Raw genomic sequence first — 20,467 nt, forward strand, 5'->3', positions numbered from 1 at the left:
CACGACTGAGCGCACACAGACACACGGAGTATTATTCCACCATATAAAGGAAAGAGCATTGTTCCATGCTGCAAAAATATTATGCCAAGTTTAGAAGCTAGACACAAAAAGCCACATATAGTATGATTCCTTTTATGAAATGTCCATAATTGGCAAATCCAAAGACATGGAAAGTGCCTGAGTGGTTGTCAGAGGCATTCAGATTGTTCTGGGTTTCGTTTCAAGACAGCACTGTCTACAGCTGTCTACCTCCATACTGGGCAGTCTATTATAAAATTAAAACATGCATTTCCCTTTTCTGACCAGTGTATGCTATTCTGAAATCTGGACTTCCTTATCTTTCTTCCTTCCTAGGTAGATTGAAATGACTCATTCCCTATTTCATGCTTCCCTGAAAGATCAGGAAGCCACCTCATCCTAAAATAGACTGTCTCTGAGCTCATCCTGATGTCTGTAGCCCTCACCGTGGTCCTCAAAATGTCCTAGGCAGGCACAGAGATCTCAACTTCTGCAATCTCCCAACCCACCATCAAGGAATCCATCAGATTCTATGAAATCTTCTTCCTGAATAGATTTGAGGCTGCCTAATTTCCTCCCTTTAATTTTACTTACTGAATGTGAATTTAAATTAAAAAAAAAAAAAACAGAAAATGTCATGGCTTAGTTTTCCCTGTTTGGAAAGTTATATTGATTTATATCATTGCATTACTCAGTGCACTCTTTTGTGGATCAAATCTTCATTTATTCATCACTTCTTTGGTTAAATTTATCCTTTAGAATAAAAGCCTAGGGGGCTAAAGGTTTTCTACAGACGGGAGGTAGGCGGAGGATGCTGGAGGGAGCTCTGTTTTCAGAAGGTCTCTTAGGGCCCTGCTTGGTTACATTTTTGTCTCCGGAGAATAGCTTATTGACCTTCCCCCAGACCTCTCCTCCCTGTTCTCCTCTGCGTCTTCCTCCTCTGCTGTCTGTTCAGGACCTCACTGAAGAGCAAGCAGCTAGACAGTGGTGGCCAGTTTGGTCTCCCTTCTCCCCTGCTGCATCTCACTTCCCATCCTGGCAATCTCAGCATCACTGTTTCCTGAAAACCTTCTCTGTCCCCTCTGTGTTCAGTTGCTCAGTCGTGTCCGACTCTTTGTGGCCTCATGGATGGCAGCCCACCTGGCTCCTCTGTCCCCATGGACCTCCCAGGCAAGGACCCTGGAGTGGGTTGTCATTTCCTTCTCCAGGAGATCTTCCCGACCCAGGGATTGAAAGGGACTCCTGCATTGTAGGCAGATTCTTTACAGTGGAGCCACTGGGGAAGACCCTGGGCTTTTAATAAGAGCTTTTAATTTACTTCCCTGTTACTCATCTTGTTTCCCTCAAGTTTGCCCTTCAGAGAAATTTCAACATTTAGCTCATCTGTTTAAAATCTGCTAGCTGTTCTCCGTCAGTCTCAAGAGTGGTCTTTATTTGGGGAGGTCAGGGACCCCTTTGAAAAGCTGTGCACCCTCTCCAGAGAGTCTCGGGGAGTTTATGAGGTTCCAGATTAAATAAGCCTGGCCCCGAGGATGAAACATGATGTATGTAGCCTGTCAGTGAGTGGCTGTTAAATGAATAAATGTCGGGTGAATTGCCTTAGCTTTATACACCTTGGAGATCTTTCTTTTGCTATTACCTCTTGCTGCTGTATTAGGAACTATTTCACTTTCTTTGACACTTAAAAATAAAATCTTAGATATAATTAGAGAAACACTTGGATATGGTAAAATGCACAAATCTTACAGTTCAGTAAATCTTTATATACCCTTATATCTCTATATATTTGTACTTATATAATCCTGATCAACTTGGAAACATTTTCATCATTCTAGAAAGTTCCCTCATGCTCCTTTTCCATCAATACTTCACTTTAAAGACTTCTATCATCATAAATTAGTTTTAACCTGCTATTGAACTTCTTGTAAACCAAGAGCTGTAATTTGACACCCTCAAAATATCCCCCATCAGCTTCATGTGAGACTTTTATTTTGGTGGTATTTCTTCACACTGTTACCTACCTTAAACCACTTAATTAGCACCTCCATATTGGGGTCTAGAGATGTGTATCAACATCTTTGGCACTCTGGAAATTATTCTATACTATTAACAGCTTACATATGATTGCCAGCATATATCTATTAAATTGAAAAACGATTCTATTAAAGGTGCTCCAGCTTAGATGCTTTATAAGCATCTAAAAAGTCCATTCTTCTCTACCCACTTAATTCCCACATATAAAGATATACCCCCTCTCCCTTCTATAATGTCCTACTCTATCTGTAAATCTTTTCTAAACCCTTTTGTGCGTTTATGGATGACTGACCCCACATTGCAGTGTCTGCCATGATGGATACTCTAGGTGTAAGAGTAAACATCATTTGATTAGCATCATATTAGTGTTTTGAGAGAAAGCCCACAGTGGACATAAATAAACCTGAATAGGATGCAGAGGCAGGGGGCGTTGCAGCGATAAAGCAGTCAGGCACAGCTAAGCTGAGGACAAAGGCGTGGGGCACAGGGAGGGGCCGTGGGTCAGATTCTTGTCCTCCTGTGTCCCCACCTCACTTTACCCGCCTTCGCCTCTTCTCCACCTTCACCTCTCTAGGTCACTCACTGCAGGAGCCTTGGTGCTGCAAAGGAGGCACCATCCTCCTAGCATTTCATCAGCTTCACCCAAGGTTGGCAGAATGGCCATGTCTTTATTGCTTAACTCTGAGAAGGTTCTCCAATCATCCAAAGACATGAAAAGGAGGGAGAGGGAGAAAGGGGATGAGGGAGAAGATGGGGAGAAAGAGGAAGAGAAAAAAGAAGGCAGAGCAGAGAGAGATTCCGCGAGAAATGTGAGGTCATGGATTACGGATCAGAGAGCAGACTGTGTTCTCACACAGCATCCCAGTGCTGGTTTCCTGAGCCCCAGTCCCCACCAAAAAATGCAGTGGAAGCCCCTTATTACAGTGGGTTTGGAGAGAATTAGAAAACGAAGCTTATGTAGACTTTGGGCACTTCTCCCCATCTACACACACACACACACACACACACACACACACACACACAGGATGCAGACCTCTAGAGAGGGAGGAGGATGTCTCCATCTCCATCACCTTCAAATATAACCAGATGAGTCTGGAGAGATGATTCTCCAAATCTCCCCAGAGCTACCCCATCCCTAGCCTCCCAGGAGTGTTTTTAGGCAATTATCCTTAAACCAAAGTGGCTGATGCCCTTTGCCCTGCAGAGCAGATTGTGTAGACGTGCAAACAGTTATGGAGATCTGTTCCCAAACAATGAGTTCTATTGCAATTTCTCAAAAAAAATTAAGTTTCTAAGTTTGGGAAATAATATTATTTATGGATTTGGATATTTCACCATACAGTTCTTTTTCCAAATCACTTTAAAATACTGTTAACATTTTGTCTGCATGCCTCCCACCCCCTTGCCCAGTTTAGAGACCATACATTATCCTTTGAAAGCTAAAGTGAAATCTGTGTAACAGGCTCCAGTTCATCCACCTCACAACTGACTCAAATTTGTTTCCTTTCGATGGCTGAGTGATATTCCATCGTATATACGTACCACATCTTCTTTATCTAGAAAAAGTGTACTGATGAACCTATTATTTACAGGGAATGAGATGCAGACTTAGAGAGAGGACTTGTGGACACAGCAGGGGCAGAAGAGGGTGGGACGAATTGAGAGAGCAGCGTTAACATGTATACACTCTCACGTGTTAAACACACAGCTAGTGGGAAGCTGCCATGTAACCAGGGAGCCCGGCCGGTGCTCTGTGATGACCTAGAGGGGTGAGTGTATAATCATGGCTGATTCTCGTTGTTATATGGCAGAAATCAGCACAACATGGTAAAGCAATTATCCTCCAGTTAAAACATAACTAAAAAACAAACAAGAAAGGTAAAATCTGAAACCAGGGAATTTATTTGGAAGAAGGAAGTCATCAGTGTTTAAACTTGCCCTCAAATCATCTTATAAGGCCTTTTAAAGAAGCCTTTGTAGGGAACTGAAAAGGCAAATGAATAAATTTATTGTATCTTTACACTCACATGAAGAAGGCTTATCTTCCACTCCACCTCTCACCTCTTCTCCTTTCTCAAGTATAGTAATGTTTTCCCAGTTGTTTGATAATCCTGCATTGAATAAAATATTCCTCTGAGGTTACGTGTAGTGCCCCAGAAGATGCATTAGAGTATTTCTAATTCTCTGTTTCTTCATTTGATGACCCTTGAGTGTTCACTGATGTTTTAACCTTCATAGGGAATAAGAAAATTAGAAAGTCTATACCTCAAATAAGTAATTATTTACTAAAAGAGGCTTTTTCTGTGATACAAGTAAAGAATATATTAAAGCATTGTATTATCAGAGGCTAGATGGACTGTCCCATGGAAAAGGGAGCAGAGGGTTCAAGGTAAGGCCAGGACTTACTTAGCCAACATCAGCCAAGAAGAGTTTTTAGGTTAAATGGGTTTGAAGTGAATATCAAAGGATGCATACAAAGTGAACGAGTAACTTGTTATGTATGTGGATAAGTGCATGGGTGGTTAAATTGTAGACAAGGAGATGTTTTCTATGAGACATTTTTTAAAGGAATGTATATAAACTGGGAAAGTGTAAAGTAGCCTCCAGATTTAATTGTCTCAAAATTCCTTTCATCCTTTTCAGGAAAATTGACATATATGAGGTCATCTAAATATTGGGTTGGCCAAAAAGTTTGTTTGGGTGTTTCTGTAAGATGCTACGAAAAACCTGAATGAACTTTTTGGCCAACCCGATACTTTAGCTGATTGTCTTCTAGTTGACAGTTGTGTACAGATCCGCCCAATTATCTGACCCTCCTGTCCCAGATCTAGCTCTGAGTTGGCCCATCGCTGATGTCCATAGTTACTCATCATCAGTGGAGTGTCATTCCTGTGCTTGTTCTCCCAGTTACAGAGTGGCTCACTGCTCCAAGGGGATTGAAGAACAAGGTGGAGAAGACTTCGTCATTCCTGTCCATGCACCTGTGCACACACACTTAGGTGCAGTCATACAGACACAAGCTGACACTGTCCACTGCGTACTTGTAGTTAAGATGTGCAGACTCTTGTTGGCAAGGTCACACTTGGGGAGGTGAAACAATGTCTGAAAATGGGCAAGTCAGCCTAGATAGTCGTAACATACGCTGGAGAGATTTGAAAGTGGTTGTCAAAATCCAAGTGAATGAATTTGTGAAGGTTTTACAAATTTCCCTTGCTAGGTACCTGATGGCTCAGACAGTAAAGAATCTGCCTGCAATGTGGGAGATCTGGGTTCAATCCCTGGGTTGGGAAGTTCCCCTAGAGGAGGGCATGGCAACCTACTCCAGTATTCCTTGCATGCAAAATCCCCATGGACAGAGGATCCTGACAGGCTCCATGGGGATTGCAAAGAGTTGGACACAACTGAGCGACTAAGCACACAGCACATTAGAATTCAAAGTATTTTGTTGTAATTAGTGAGAAAAAAAAAATCACAAAATGTATGTGGTAACCAGATGCCCTTATGAATCAATTTGAGCATCCATATAGCCTGTGTGTATAGCGGCATCCTTATCTGTCTCTCTATATGTTATCTATTTTTCTGGTTCAATATATATGTGGGGTTCCCCAGTGCCTCAGTGGTGAAGAATCTGCCTGCAGTGCAGGAGACGCTGGTTCAATCCCTGGGTCAAGAAGATCCCCTGGGGGAGGTCATGGCAACGCACTCCAGTATTCTTGCCTGGAGAATCCCATGGACAGAAGAGCCTGGCAAGCTACAGTCACAAAGAGCTGGTCACAACTGGAGCAACTGAGCACTGTACATATATATGTATATATTTGGAGAAGGGAATGGCTACCCACTCCAGTATTCTTGCCTAGAGAATTCTGTGGGCTCTATTGCATTGCATAAAAATTAATTTTTAATCTTTTGTGGGGCAATTTCAAAATTGTAATTTTTTTTTTTTACTTTACATTGCTCCTCTATGAAAATATTAGTGTAAATGCTGATGAACATTTTCTGTCCCTTATGGTACATATCCACATCTAGACCCTCAAGCCGTGCTCAGCTGGGTTTGCGTCCTCACTGTTATGCTGACACAGAAAGGGTGGTCTACATTATTCTATTCTCTCTTCTAGCCATTCAGATCCATATTGTAAATTCTTTCCTCTGTTAGCCCCACCATTGTCCACATCTAAGTTAAATGTCCGCTCGTTCTGGAAGGAGACTTCTGAGGCTGTTTTGAAGGTGAGGAGACCTGAAATCTGATTGCCAATGGTTGAATGGTCTGATTGAAAACCACATTGGCTCCAACAGTCAGCAGACTGTGGAAGGGAGCACGCATGGAGAGGCCGGGGTCTGATCAGTCAGGCAAGGCAGGCTCGATCCTGGTCCTGAGGGGCAGGGGGGATGACTAGTGAGGCGAAAGTCTAGCAAGAACTGAGTGTATTTACAGCTTTTCTTCTTGAAAACTTGGGGCTTTCCTTCTTCACAGCCTTTGGACCATTTAACCTTATAGGGTCCTAAATGATTAACCCAGATTATTGTCCTCAGGAGAGAAGACCTCGACTCCATCATTCAGAAGTATTCATTATTTGTGATGGGCGATGCTATAAATTAGGTTTCCAGACATTTGTGGAGGTTGATTACCTGTGGATTAAGGTTCCTAAACCTGTCTGTGATTTTCTTCATCGAAGTCTAATATTTTTAAGCCCCTGACCAATTCCAGCAGAAACAAAGATGACTTTGTCCCAGGACTTGCAGTTGCTTAACTAACAATTTGTGCATGTGATTTATAGCCTCATTTGGAATTTTTATAGTACCCTACCTAAACTGGTGGTTTCTATAAAATTGAGTTTTAATTCTACCATTGACTAAATTCTGAAAAAAATGCAGAAGTGTTGGATTTGGGAATTATCTGCACAAAGTCCGGCATGACAGATCCCGCCAAATAGGATTTTAAATGGGTATTTCACCTATGAGTTTTCATGAGAAAAACTATTTTGAAGCTTGGTGTCACATGTATCCCACTTTTAAAGATATTTAATAGTAAGCAAGTACTTGTCTGTCATTAGAATCATTCCAGTTTCATATTTCTTTTTTGTTGTTGTTTTTCTGGAAATAGTTCAGACTTATTTGAAAAAAAACCTGGTATAATGATGCTAACCTTTAAAAGAAAAAAAAAGCCATTTTTTAAAAAAATCAGAATTAGCATGAACAGTGAGCAGATGTTTGGTGTATAAAAGAGAAACATGAATTTCTTTATTATTCCAAATTGCTTTTGAAATATTGTTCATGACATTCAGTGAGAACAATTGTTCACCATAAATTCTGAATGATAATCAAATCCTCATGCGTTACTAGCCTTTAAGTTTTGTAGCAATGAAAAATAACTTTCAAATGTGGAATTTCCTTTTGTACCTAATGACATATTCTTGTGAAATAAATCATTAACATTATATCTAACCCAGTCTAGGTCTTTATTGCCTCCATCGTCACCGATTCTTCTGTTACATTTCTTATATCAGACTCAGAGGACCCCAATGTGGTCCATGTGACTTTCTAACACTGAATTAAGTTTTGTAGAGTTGGGCAGAGATCAAGGAATTTAAACAGTTGTAAATTACCAGTATTTTTCATTGTTTTTTATAAAGGAAGTGAAGTGAATAGAGCCAAATTTATTTTTCCTCAGTTATCATGCCTGTAATAGAAGCTACGTTTTGTTTGATAATGATGGAAAATATAAAGATATATTTCTGTGTGGTTAAACGTAATTCTACTAGTGTTTTGAGCATGAGTGTTGGGTTCTGAGAGAAGAAAAGATGAGAGAAACTCTTAATCAAGGAGAATTAGATGTATCTACAGTTCATAATACATAATATTGTGTATTACCTAATACATACTTGACAAACATCTTAAGACAAATGAGTTCTATGACACAATTTACTCATCAAAAAGAAAAAAAATATAATGTATGAGAGTCAGAGACGTATGGTATGTGCCTGGCAAAGAAAGTATACTATTGAAAATATGATTGAGTTCAGTCTGAAAAGATCTATTATAAACCAAATTATAATAGACTTATTATATATAGATTATATATTGATTATAATAGTTTTTTATATTTACTATAAAAATCTATTATAAACCAAAAAATCCATATGAACCAGATTCTAAGTATTTTGATAAAGCTAAGAATAACTTTCTGGTGATAGTCTCATTTAACCCAAAAGTAGGTTGGATGTTGCTCCTACACACAGTTCTTGTCATAGAGTTTTTAGTACACTACACTGTCCTAACTTGATTGCATATGTTTCACCAGATTATAAACTCTTTGACGGCAAGGATGAAGTCACCTTTCCCAATGTACTTCAAGTAGCAAGAGTCAGTGACTTGTCAAATGTTTATGTAATGAATCCATAATAAGCACATTTGGTAATGAGCCCCTGATCTATGGGGAAAGATGATAATTCTCACAGAAGACTTTAATAAGAGCTCTTATAGGGCTTCCCAGGTGATGCTAGTGGTAAAGAATCTGCCTGCTAATGCAGGAGACATAAGAGACGCAGGTTCAATCCCTGGGTTGGGATGATCCCATGGAGGTGGAAATGGCAACCCACTCCAGTATTCTTGTCTGGAGAACCCCATGGACAGAGGAGCTTGGTGGGCCATGGGGTTGCAAAGAGTTGGACATGGCTGAGGCAGAGAGTTGGATACTACTGAGCACGCATGTGCACACACACACACAGACACACACACACACACACAAGAGCTCTTGTAGGAGGCATGGCTTAAGTTACTTAATAATAGATTTTTCAAGCTCAACTCAATCATATTTTCAATCACTTCTTCATATTTTCTTTGCCAAGCATATACCATGCTTCTCTGACTCATACATTATATTTTTTTCCTTTCGATGAATAAATGGTATCATAGGACTCACTTAGGATGTTGAGTATGTATTATGTAGAGATGTGCAATTTGCAGAAAACAAAGAAATGGAGGTTATATAGATAACACACATCACCTTTTGTTCAGAGGAGGGGACAGCTGTATCAAGATCAGCTGTACTTTCCCCAAAGAGACACTGAATGATATTCATATAAAGTCGTATTACTATGTGTGTATGTGAAGACTTGTGTTAAAGTAAGAGGAGAGACTTTTGTTCTTTGCTGGAAGCTGATACATGTAGTTGTCTTTTATAGTTTTATAAGAAATCATTTCAAAACACATAAGGAAATCTTAGACAGTAGACTCTATAATCCATGTATATAAAGGGTATGGTTTAGACATGTTTTTAATTCCTGAAAAGCACTTAAAATGGTGACTTGATCACAACGACTTTCAGTAAGTAATACGGAATGAACGAATAAATGAGGACTATGCATTGATGATAATGACTGAAAGCCTCATTCTAATTCTTGGGGAAACCACTTCAAGTGTCTATAGTAGTCATTTGGTATATAGCTAAATGTCAATCACTTCCTTGTTACTGCTGATGCTCCCGTTTTGTTGAAAATCAATGATATCAACTAGAATTTGTATATACATCTTTCGGACCTTCACAGCAAAGGTTAAGACTTGTACTTGCCATCTGTAGGTGAGGAAGCTAAGACTCTTGGAAGCCAAATCACTTGTCCAGTTTGACACCATGGTGAGGGATAGAATCTAAATATGAAATCAGGCCATTCTGATCGAAACCTTGAACTCGTTCTTCTGTGTCGTACTCCAAAAATAGAATGATTCCTCGATTGTCATCTAAGTTATGGTCTTTGTTGCATAGACTTGAATTTTACAATCTTTGGGTTTAATAATGGCGTTACTCTTTGAGTTTAGCTTAGTAAGGGAACCTAAGACCTAAGCTTCTATCTTAGAAGGATGTACATTGTTCATATTCATCTTCCCACGCCCTCAAAATTTGAAACACAGCTTCTTGACTATGTCAACTTCTTTTTGAGATCATCATTAAAAAATTAATTTAAAAATTATGTTGTATTCATAAGCGACTTATAAATGACCTTTTCTTTGGTTCATGTAGCTATTGCATTGTGAATATGATATTTTTATACTTTTTTATTGCAATAACCCTTGAAGATCATACACATCCTTCTTCCTGAATCCAATTCAGTGAGAATTACTTTGCCGGCTTGTACAGTGGCATTCACTGCAGTCTGCAGAGGTAGCAGCAAACCTAAATTTGTAAAGCGTTGCAAACCAAAAGCTTTTTGTGGATCCTTTAAGTTTCACATTCTGCGTAGAAAACCAGCAAGATGGATTGAGAAGCACAATGCAATTTCCTCATTAGGAGAGGCAGCTCCTAAGACCTGTGATTCTAGGAGGTGGTTATTCTGAGATGCCACTATCAATGTTCTGTTCACACACAGCAACTGGTGGCAACTAAAAATAATCAGCTCGGGACCAGCTAAGAATCTGGTCACATTTGGCTCATGGACAGCGTGCAGAAATGAGATTCAGGGTCCCTCCTGCAGTCGCTTCTCTGCAGCCCCCTCATCTGAAAGCTATTGAAAGCCATTAACAGGCAGGACCGGGAGAGAGAGCCGCACTGCAGCACACCTCGGAGCCGGCGGAAGGTGGGGTATCTGTGAGGACCAATTAGCCGCGACTATTCCTGGGTTCCTGGCACCAGGAGCCCTGTCAATCAAGGGGCTGCAATAGCACGTGCAGCAGTGGTGGCTCCAGAGCCTCGGGGGACGCGATCTGAACTCCAGCTGCTGAATGAGAATGAGTCGGGAGCTTTCTGCACGGCCGTGGAACTGAGCCTCGCTTCAGTAATGCGTCCCGCGGTAAAGTGCCACCTGAGTAGGAGCTCTCAGTAATGCATTTCCTGGGGACGACAGTTGTAGCCGAAGAGAATGCTGGAATCCGTAGCAAGATTTCTGTCTGAGATGGAAAGATGTTTCACTCTCATTTTATCAAGTGCTGTAAGTAACCTTGCTCTTTGGCTCATCGGATTATTCGTGGTCTTGAAATACTATTTTATGCAGATGCCAGCCGGTCTGCTGGCATGCCACATGTGCCTGAGTGACAGAGAATGGTGACTTTGAAAGGTGTTTCACATGCTAAATGAATGTCCTCTTCCTACCGGATTCTGAAATAATTCCAGTGTGATCCAAATGCTGATAGTATCGAAATCTTTAGAACTCTAGCTTTTGAAGAACAAGATACAGCAATTTTTTTAAAAAAGCAGTTATTGAAAAAGAATTTTATAAGGTTTATTTCTAGGTATACACATATATGAATAAAATGTGGGCATAGAAACTTAGCTTGTTAATACGTGGCTGACTCCATTTGCTTATTTTATTCTGGGGTTGTGCTGCTTGTGTCTACATTTCATGCTTAACTTGTGAGCTTCACCTTGGGTTTATCCTTGACTGTAAACTTTTGTCCTTGTACCGTTCACCTTGCCGTACTCAGGGACTCAGGTAACATCTGTGACCAGACGCTCCACACTGATGCCAGTTTGGTGAAAAATAGTTTGGCACTGGCTTTTCTCATGGGTTCATGAAGGGTTTCTTTAGTTTCTGAATTTTTAACAGGATTTTCTGAGCTAGATAACGCTGCATCTAAGCCTTTTCTGGTTTATAATGAAGAGGGAGACATTTTTGGTAAAAATAGCTTGGTAGACATGCATTTTTTTTTCTCCTGTAGCACTTCTGTAAAGTTCTGTACATGTATGTCATTGTCTGAAAGTGATGAATGATATTTGTAGAAAATGGTTCCTTCCTAAGATGAAGGTTGGCAGAAGACATAATAATGTTAAATTTAAGTAACATCATTCAGGGAACATGTGTTTGGAATGGATATTGAAAGGGGACCTAAAACAATCACGATAATATGGAAGGGACAATAGTCACCTTTGTGGGGAATACATATAGGCATGAAAACTCTATGATTCATGAAAAGAAAAACTCCATGCTATTCAGCACACCCATAGAAGCATGATTTTGGCTTGCAGGACAATTTTAACTCCAGAAACAATTCATTTGTAAAATCACTTGTTTGCAAGTTTAAAAATTAGCTCTTTAATGAATTGAAAGTGATTTATTAAGCATGGGCAGCATCTTTAGGAATCAGGAGGAGTCTTTGAACCCCAGAAATCTTGGGGTTCCCATCCTGGTGAAACGTACAGGGGATCCCACTCTTGGCTTTTGTGTTGCCCCTCATGTTTCATTGCACCAGCAGAATGTCACTCTCTCCCCTCCCTGTGCTGCTGCAGAGGAAATTCCCGGAACCCTCTGCGCCATTTCTACAAGGAGCTGGGTGCTCCCAGGGAGGGAGCACCCATCTGGTGGGAGGCACCCCTGGGCATGAACAGAAGCTCAAAGGGACAGAGTGGCCAGAACTTGGAGGTTCAGGGAGCAGTCAGTCATCAAATGTAACTTGAGGCTGCCCCTTCCTGCCCTACGTTCCTTCTGTTGCAGCTGAATTATCTGAATTTAGAAGTTCAGAAAATTAGGAGGGATGATGTCTGACCCAGGGACACGTTTGAGATCATTCTTGCAGTCCAGGTGAAATCTAAAATGAATGAACGGGGAAATGTTCCAAATACCTGGGAAAAAAGTGTTCCTGATGAATTTATCAGAGTAATTGCCAACCTCTTACTAAAGATTGGGCTGTGTCCTTAGCTCTGAGTTTGGCAGTAGCTGCAAAATGTGAAGGCAGCATGGATATTGTCAAATGCTAACTTCTCCTCGGTGGGATGGAACAGCAGGTGAAAGGAGCTCAGACATTGTTTCGTCATGTGCCGTGACTCAAGGGACATTTTATAGTCTTGACTTTGATCTTGAAGGACGATTAGAATATAGACGGGGAAACAAGGGCATTTACAGAATCAGCAAGGGCTATTGATAAGGATCATAATCGACAGTTTAATCATGATTCCTGATGCAAAAGATATTATCGCACTGTGTTCCCTTGACCTTGGTCCTGGGGTGATCGGTTGCTCCATTCTTCATACTCCATTCCTTCTGTGATGAGCTCTGTTTCTTCCACACGCCTGCCTTTTTATTCCGGCCCCTGTTTAATCACGATACCATGTGTCCACTTCCATGATGGACCGATTCCTTCCAATACAGGAAGTGGAGTGATCCCAGGGAAGGAGACAGAGCTGAAAGTATTCGGCAACAGAACCTCACGTGGTCCTAGGAGTGAACCTTATGAGGATGTTGGGAGACCATGAAGAGTCCTTAGAAGGAACTTTGAGTCGCCTGTGGAAATGGTCATTATTTAATGTTAAAGTATGTATATGCTGAAAGATCTGAACACAGATTGCAACAGTAGCTAACTCTGACTTATGGAATGATTAGTTATTATAATTTAATTAACTTTGATTAAAATGAATTATAATTGGTATTATAATCACCCATTAGCATAATAATCAATTATAATTAAACATTTATATATAAATATTTATGTATTACTTATGGCTAATCAAATGCATAATTATAGGATAATAATATCAGTTACTTTGATAAACTATTCTGTGTTTTAAAAATTCTCTACAGTGGGCATGTTTTACAGTCAGAAAAGCAGAACTTTAAGGCACTGTAGGAGAGACTATTCAGAGAAAGAAATGGCTTATTAGACCCACACCAACACCCATATTCCTTTCTGACTCCACGGGACCTGACCAAATTCCACATGCACCATACGTCTTAGTCAGAAACGCTACAAGTGAAAGTAAAGGTCGCTCAGTCCCGTCCGACTCTTTGCGACCCCCGTCCACGGGATTCTCCAGGCCAGAGTGGAGCGGGTAGCCTTCCCCTTCTCCAGGGGATCTTCCCAACCCAGGGATTGAACCCAGGTCTCCCGCTTTGCAGGCGAATTCTTTACCAGTTGAGCCACACCATACATCTCACTCGGAAATGTTACAAAGTCGAGTGTAAAAGCGTATTGTGGAAGTGAGGTGTAGCAGGAAGGTTTAGGAACACCACCGCAACGTGCTGATGTTTCCTGCGTCTCTGTGGCTCAGAAGGACCTTCTGGGGGGTCTGCAGTGAGACTCTGAGTCGTACCTGGTGGGATGATGTGTGAACTTGGCCAGACACACCTGTTGGCTCAGATGGTGATGAATCCACCTGCAATACAGGAGACCTGGGTTCAATCCCTGGGTCGGGAAGATCCCCCAGAGAGGGAAATGGCAACCCACTCCAGTATTCTTGCCTGGAGAATTCCATAGACAGAGGAGCCTGGGGGGCTGTGGTCCATGGGGTTGAAAAGAGTCTGACTGGCAGAACTCAGCGACTAACACTCTCACTTTCATTCGCTGTCACCTGATGAGATGATGTATCAGTTTGGCCGGAAGCCTTAGCCGAGGTCCCAGAAGAAATGAGAAACGGAGCTCAGGTGAGCTGTGGGCCTCAGAATTCCAGGGCCTCGTGAAATCTTGTGACTGCACTCCTGGTTTCCTCTTAACAAACTGGAGCAAAAGCTTCATGTCTGCCCCATGAAATTTCCTTCTGTATCTTGGGAATCAAAGTGTTGGAACGACTTCACCAAGCTTCTGTCTCCCCTAGCTCGGTTCTTCTCTAAGCACATGGGGTTGGAGCACCATCCTTTGTGGTTGGAGGAAGATTAAAGTTATTTACAATGGATGGACTCCAGAACTGCTAATTCAGCCATGACAACTGAGGAGGAACTGTACCAGAAAGGATGATATTTTGCACATTAAGTACATTTTACAGTGTATGCATCCTAAGTCGATTCAGTCATGTTCAACACTTTGTGACCCTATGGACCATAGCCCTCCAGGCTCCTCTGTTCATGAGATTCTCTAGGCAAGAGTCCGGGAGTTGGGTAGCCATTCCCTTCTCCAGGGGATCTTCCCAACCCAGGGATGGAACCCGCGTTTCTTCTGTCTCCTCTATTGACTGTCAAGGTCTTTACCACTAGTGCCACCTGAGAAGCCCTCTACAGTGCACAAAGTCACTTTATCTGTTTCTTGTCACTCACTCTCATAAACGCTCCTTCTGCTAAGATGCCTTCCCAGATCTCGCACTGACTGTGCATGCTCTTCACTTCTTTGAAAACCTCCCCCACATAGTCCCATCAGCTCATGCTGCTGCCATGCCAGCCCCTGTCTCCCAGCTCGCCCTCTGCCCACTCCAGACCCATGGTCCATCCCGAAGCCCCTCCGCTCCGTCATCTTCACCTCCCTCTGTTGCACTCAAGGGACAAAGGTCTGACGCTGGTCGAATCCAGCGTTCCAACTCCTCTGTCCTTCCGGTAATGGATGGTCATTGAAGGAGGCTGTCAGAGGAAAAGCAGACCAACCTCACTTTCACTCCAGACAGAGAACATGCTTCCACACTCTGACCGTATTCCCCCAGTGGTCACGATGGCTGAAACCTAGAGACCCCTCGGGTCTCCCTGCTTGAGAAAGTGGAAACTGTCAATGTAACTGCTGCATCCTCCCACCGTGACATCTGCGGAGGGCCAGCGTGTGAGTTCTCTGTGCTCACTTGTGTTGTGTAAGCCTGAGTAGTTCCTCCTTGTACCCAAAGCCAAGGTGCTCTGGGCACTACCTGTCGCCTCCCTCTCTCACTTGCTCCTCTCTCCCGCACCACCAAGCGCTCTCTGCAGCAGCATTCCCATCACTTTAAATGCAGTCCAGCAGTCCCCTTCCACCTCCTGTTCCTTGTTGGCCAACACCTTGTCTTTTTGTTTTCAGGGTCACACGTTGGGAACATTGAAACACATGACCTATGAACCTTGTCAGCTTCTTTTACTCCCCAAGCTGGTGCATTCACCGCTCCACTGAATGTGCTTTGGTTAAACCACCTTAGTGTGTCTAAACCAAGCAGACTTTAGTCCTTCCTCGTGTGAGTTAATTTCTCATGGGATTTCGCCTCCTCGTTTACACTTCTTAGGATACTTCTCCTAATTCCCTGGCAGCTTGTCCTCTACCTCCTTGTCAGCCTTTTCTCTTTAGAACTTGGTCCTGGCACTTTGCAAAACCCCTGGTGACCTTACCCATTCCTGTGGTTTAAACACCATCTGTATTTTCTCAGATACGTTCCTTTAACCCAGGTGTCCCCCCCGCTTCTCCCTTAACAACACGGACATCTTTTCCAGCTAATGGAGGTATATCTGAGCATTCCTTTTTTGATAATTAAGTGACACTCTTCAGCATTTGTTAAGCCATTTATTTTTGCCTTTTCATACTGACTGATGCTTTCAAAATGTGGCGCTGAAGGAGACTCTTGAGAGTCCCTTGGACAGCAAGGAGATCAAACCAGATCAAACCAGATCAATCCTAAAGGCAATGAACCCTGAATAGTCGTTGGAAGGACTGATGCTGAAGCTGAAGCCACAATACTTTGGCCACTTGATGCGAAGAACTGACTCATTGGAAAAGACCCTGATGCTGGGAAAGACTGGGGGCAAAAGGAGAAGGGGACGACAGAGGATGAGATGGTTGGATGGCATCACTGACTCAATGGACATGAGTTTGAGCAAACTCTGCGAGATAGTGAAGGACAGGGAAGCCTGGCATGCTGCAGTCCATGGGGTTGCAAAGAGTTGGATGGAACTGAGCGACTAAACAACAACAAAGCCATTTATTTATAAACTCTTTCCATTTTGTTAAGCATGAAAACATTATATTTTAGTATTTTTGGCTTATAGAATATTGATTCACAAAAACAGTATTGCTGAATCAAATAACATGTGCATCTTTAAGTACTGTAGAAACTGCCAGATTTCTTTCCAAGTAGCTATAGCAAGATTCCCACCACCAGCAGAGAATGTTGGCATCTCTGCCAGTTCAAGATGAGTGTTGTCAACTCCACGGTGGGAATATAGTTTCTCACAAGGTTCTATTTTTATTTTACTAATAATGAAGATATTTTCTCCATTTTTTAATTAGTCTTATTTCTTCAAACCTGTTTTCGTTTTATGTTGAGATTTATTTTTTTCTTATCAACTTTATGTAATTTTTCTGTTAAGAAATAGTCATATTTCCTGGATATGTGGTGAAGAGAGATTTCCTATTTTTTTGCTCTGTCTTGGCTTTGGGCATTGGTTTGCATCTAGTTTTCCAATAATTGTATAGAAACAATGGCTCTCTTGTGTCTCACAGATTTTGGTTTCATTTATTCCTTTTTTTTTTTTTTTTTTTCTTCCAATTTTATTTTATTTTTAAACTTTACATAATTGTATTAGTTTTGCCAAATATCAAAATGAATCCTTTGGGTTGTCCTTTTTTTCCTGAAGCTAAATGATTGATCTTTTACATCTTATTCTAAACTTTAATCTTTATATTTTAAATTCTAGTCCTTGTAAAATTAATATGCTTGCGTGAAGTAAGATGAGGATCACTTTTCCCCTCATTGCTGATCTGTTTGTCTAGTTCTGGGCCTTATGCTTTTGTTTACTGTGTCTTTATAGTAATTTCAATATATAATAAAATGTGTCTCTTCTTATTTTTCATACCTTTCTTAGATATTGTCAAATTTACTTTTCCATTCAATATTAAAATTATTCAACTAATCTTAACTTTTTGAAAATCCCCCATCAGGTTAAAAATGTTGCTCAGAAGTTTAGATTTAATAATATATTAGAATAAGATATGTAGATCAATAGTATCTATAGTTCTGCTAAATCAATTAGTTTCAGTATGTAACACAACTCCCCCAAAGTGATACCTTTATAGCAGTACATTGAGAAATATATGAATCTTTCTTATATGTATGAAATATTTTATTATCAACATTACATTATTGAACATCTTTTAAAATAAAATGCTTAAAATTCTCATCTAGTGATGAATCTAAGGCTCATAAACCTAATACAGTTAAGAGCAAGATGGAAACCATTAAATATGTTGCTAAAGATAAATCTTTAATGTAAGATATCTCTTTCTATATACAAATCTAATATCTATCCATCTATCCCGTAAGGCTTCCCTGATGGCTCAGTGGGTAAAGAATCTGCCTGCAATGCAGGAGGTGTAGGAGATGTGGGTTCGATCCCTGGGTTGAGCAGATCCCCTGGAGGAAGGCATGGCAACCCACTCCAGTATTCTTTCATGGAGAATCCCATGGACAGAGGAGCCTGGTGAGCTACAGTCCATGGACTTGCAAAGGGTCGGATATGACTGAAGCGACTGAGCACACACACATCTGTCTACCCGTCTATCTGTCTGTACTTTTTATCTGTATCTGTTCTTCCCGTGTCATCAGTTGTGAAGAAGCAGAGTTGAAGACTGACTGTGAAGACTGTGAAATGAACAATCACTAGAGCCTATGTCTATGTCTGTTGTTCCACTTTTGACATGTGTTTCGCTTTTATAAAGATTCTTAGGAGTGTCAAGGCTCCTTGTGTCCTGATGGCCCGTCCATGATATAGCTATATGTATTGCCGAAGTGCTGACATTGTGTAATTAAAGGCTTCTCATTATATCTGAGGGTTCCACACCAGTGTCCTTACCTGGCATCTGTTATGCTAATGTGATGCCCTCCCTTCTGTAGGTTCTTTGGTGAATGAAAGGGGACTCTTTATACCCTCAATGGTTGGCTCGTACTAGTGTCTCTTGAGGGGCATGGGTGTGCCATGGCAACTACACTAAGTGGGTCACTTTAGTTGGCTTCACTTTCCTTCTGTCTCATCCATTTCTTAACTCATATATTTATTCATTCAAGATATATCATTGAACTACTATAGTTTTCCAAGCCCTGGTCTAAGGTCTACGCATAGAAGAAGAATAGAGCTAGCTGGCTTTCCTTACATTTTGAAATTCCTGTACCAGTGGTGAGACAGAGAATAAATAAGGAAACAGATGTAAAATATTTGGTATCAGCCAATGCTGTGAAGGAGCTCAACATTCAGAAAACGAAGATCATGGCATCCGGTCCCATCACTTCATGGCAGATAGATGGGCAAACCGTAGCTGACTTTATTTTTCTGGGCTCCAAAATCACTGCAGATGGCGATTGCAGCCATGAAGTTGAAAGACGCTTACTCCTTGGAAGGAAGTTATGACCAACCTAGACAGCATATTAAAAAGCAGAGACATTACTTTGCCAACAAAAGTCCGTCTAGTCAAGGCTATGGTTTTTTCAGTGGTCATATATGGATGTGTGAGTTGGACTATAACAAAAGCTGAGGGCGGACGAATTGATGCTTTTGAACTGTGGTGTTGGAGAAGACTCTTGAGAGTCCCTTGGACTGCAAGGAGATCCAACCAGTTCATCCTAAAGGAGATCAGTCCTGGGTGTTCATTGGCAGGACTGATGTTGAAGCTGAAACTCCAATACTTTGGCTACCTGATGCGAAGAGCTGACTCATTGGAAAAGACCCTGATGCTGGGAAAGATTGAGGGCAGGAGGAGAAGGGGATGACAGAGGATGAGATGGTTGGATGGCATCATCGACTCGATGGACATGGATTTGGGTGGACTCTGGGAGTTGGTGGTGAACAGGGAGGCCTGGTGTGCTGTGGTTCATGGGGTCGCAAAGAGTCGGACATGACTGAGCGACTGAACTGAACTGAACTGAACTGAAAGATCTAATGGGTGGGCTGGGAACAGAACAATTTTAAGGGACTATTTTAAATAGGTGGTTAAGGGACAGCTACTCTTGAGAACCGACCTGTGAGTGTTTGAATAAAGTGAGCAGGCAGGGTGTGAAGACCTGTGGGCAGAGTGTGCCCAGCAGAAGGAACAGTGGGTGCAAACCCCCTTGACCAGAATGGGCATGGTTCGCAGGCTGATTCTGAGAATCTAAGCTCTCAGAAGTCAACTTTTTTGTTTAAAGTTTTACTAATATTTCTCAAACTTATATGTAAATACCAGTTTTTTTATTTTGATGTTCTTATCTATTCAAGTTAATATCCCAAGTTAATGTCTTACTTCCATACTTCCTTAAAAAGTTCTCTGTAGATGTCCCTTCAATGTCTTGCTACCCAATTACTGTGTTTAAGCTTCCATACCATTATTGCACTGAAATGTCAAATGCTTTTGTTCACCATTTATCTCAAAATATTGGTCTAGTTTGGCTCAGTCAGAGTTACAAGGACGTTTTTCAGGGAAGCAAAATGAAAGGAGACTTAGGGCGTTAGAAGACGGTCTCTTCTAAAAGGAAAAGAAAAGAAAGGGCAGTTGGTGGCCAGAGACGTGGAGCTTAGAAAAGTTCGCTTTTAAGATAGGAAATGTTTGAGTAGTTTTGTTCACTGTATCTATTAATACTTCCTCATCTTGGTAAGCTCACATCCATCTATGACTCCATACTTATCACTAAAGGCTGTGTGTTGGGGGTGGTTTTGTTTTTGTGTTTTTATATCTTTGAGCATAGTTTAATTGCTTAAGAAATTAATGATAGCAACAATGATAATAACATCGAGGGCAATGCAGATTTAGAAGAGCTTTGACAGAAAGGAAACCTTGGTTTTCATCAGTTGTCATAAATACATTTATGCTAGAA

General features: G+C 41.2%; 1 protein-coding gene across 3 annotated transcripts in view; it reads left to right on the plus strand.

Moving 5' to 3' along the window:
• Window positions 1-20,467, plus strand: part of MYO16 (myosin XVI) — a 518,782-nt gene that overhangs the window by 88,827 nt on the left and 409,488 nt on the right. Inside the window, exon 1 of one of the 3 annotated variants that reach the window (XM_070800475.1) lies at window positions 10,403-10,970. The exons of 1 other annotated variant lie outside the window; for it this stretch is intronic. In XM_070800475.1, coding sequence (XP_070656576.1) covers window positions 10,943-10,970 — 28 coding nt within the window. In that variant the 5' untranslated portion in view covers window positions 10,403-10,942. Of the gene's footprint in view, window positions 1-10,402; window positions 10,971-20,467 lie in introns of those variants that run through there. One more of the 3 variants, XM_070800474.1, reaches the window with a different exon arrangement.

This window comes from Bos indicus, chromosome 12 (assembly GCF_029378745.1).
Source record: "Bos indicus isolate NIAB-ARS_2022 breed Sahiwal x Tharparkar chromosome 12, NIAB-ARS_B.indTharparkar_mat_pri_1.0, whole genome shotgun sequence".
NCBI lineage: Eukaryota > Metazoa > Chordata > Mammalia > Artiodactyla > Bovidae > Bos > Bos indicus.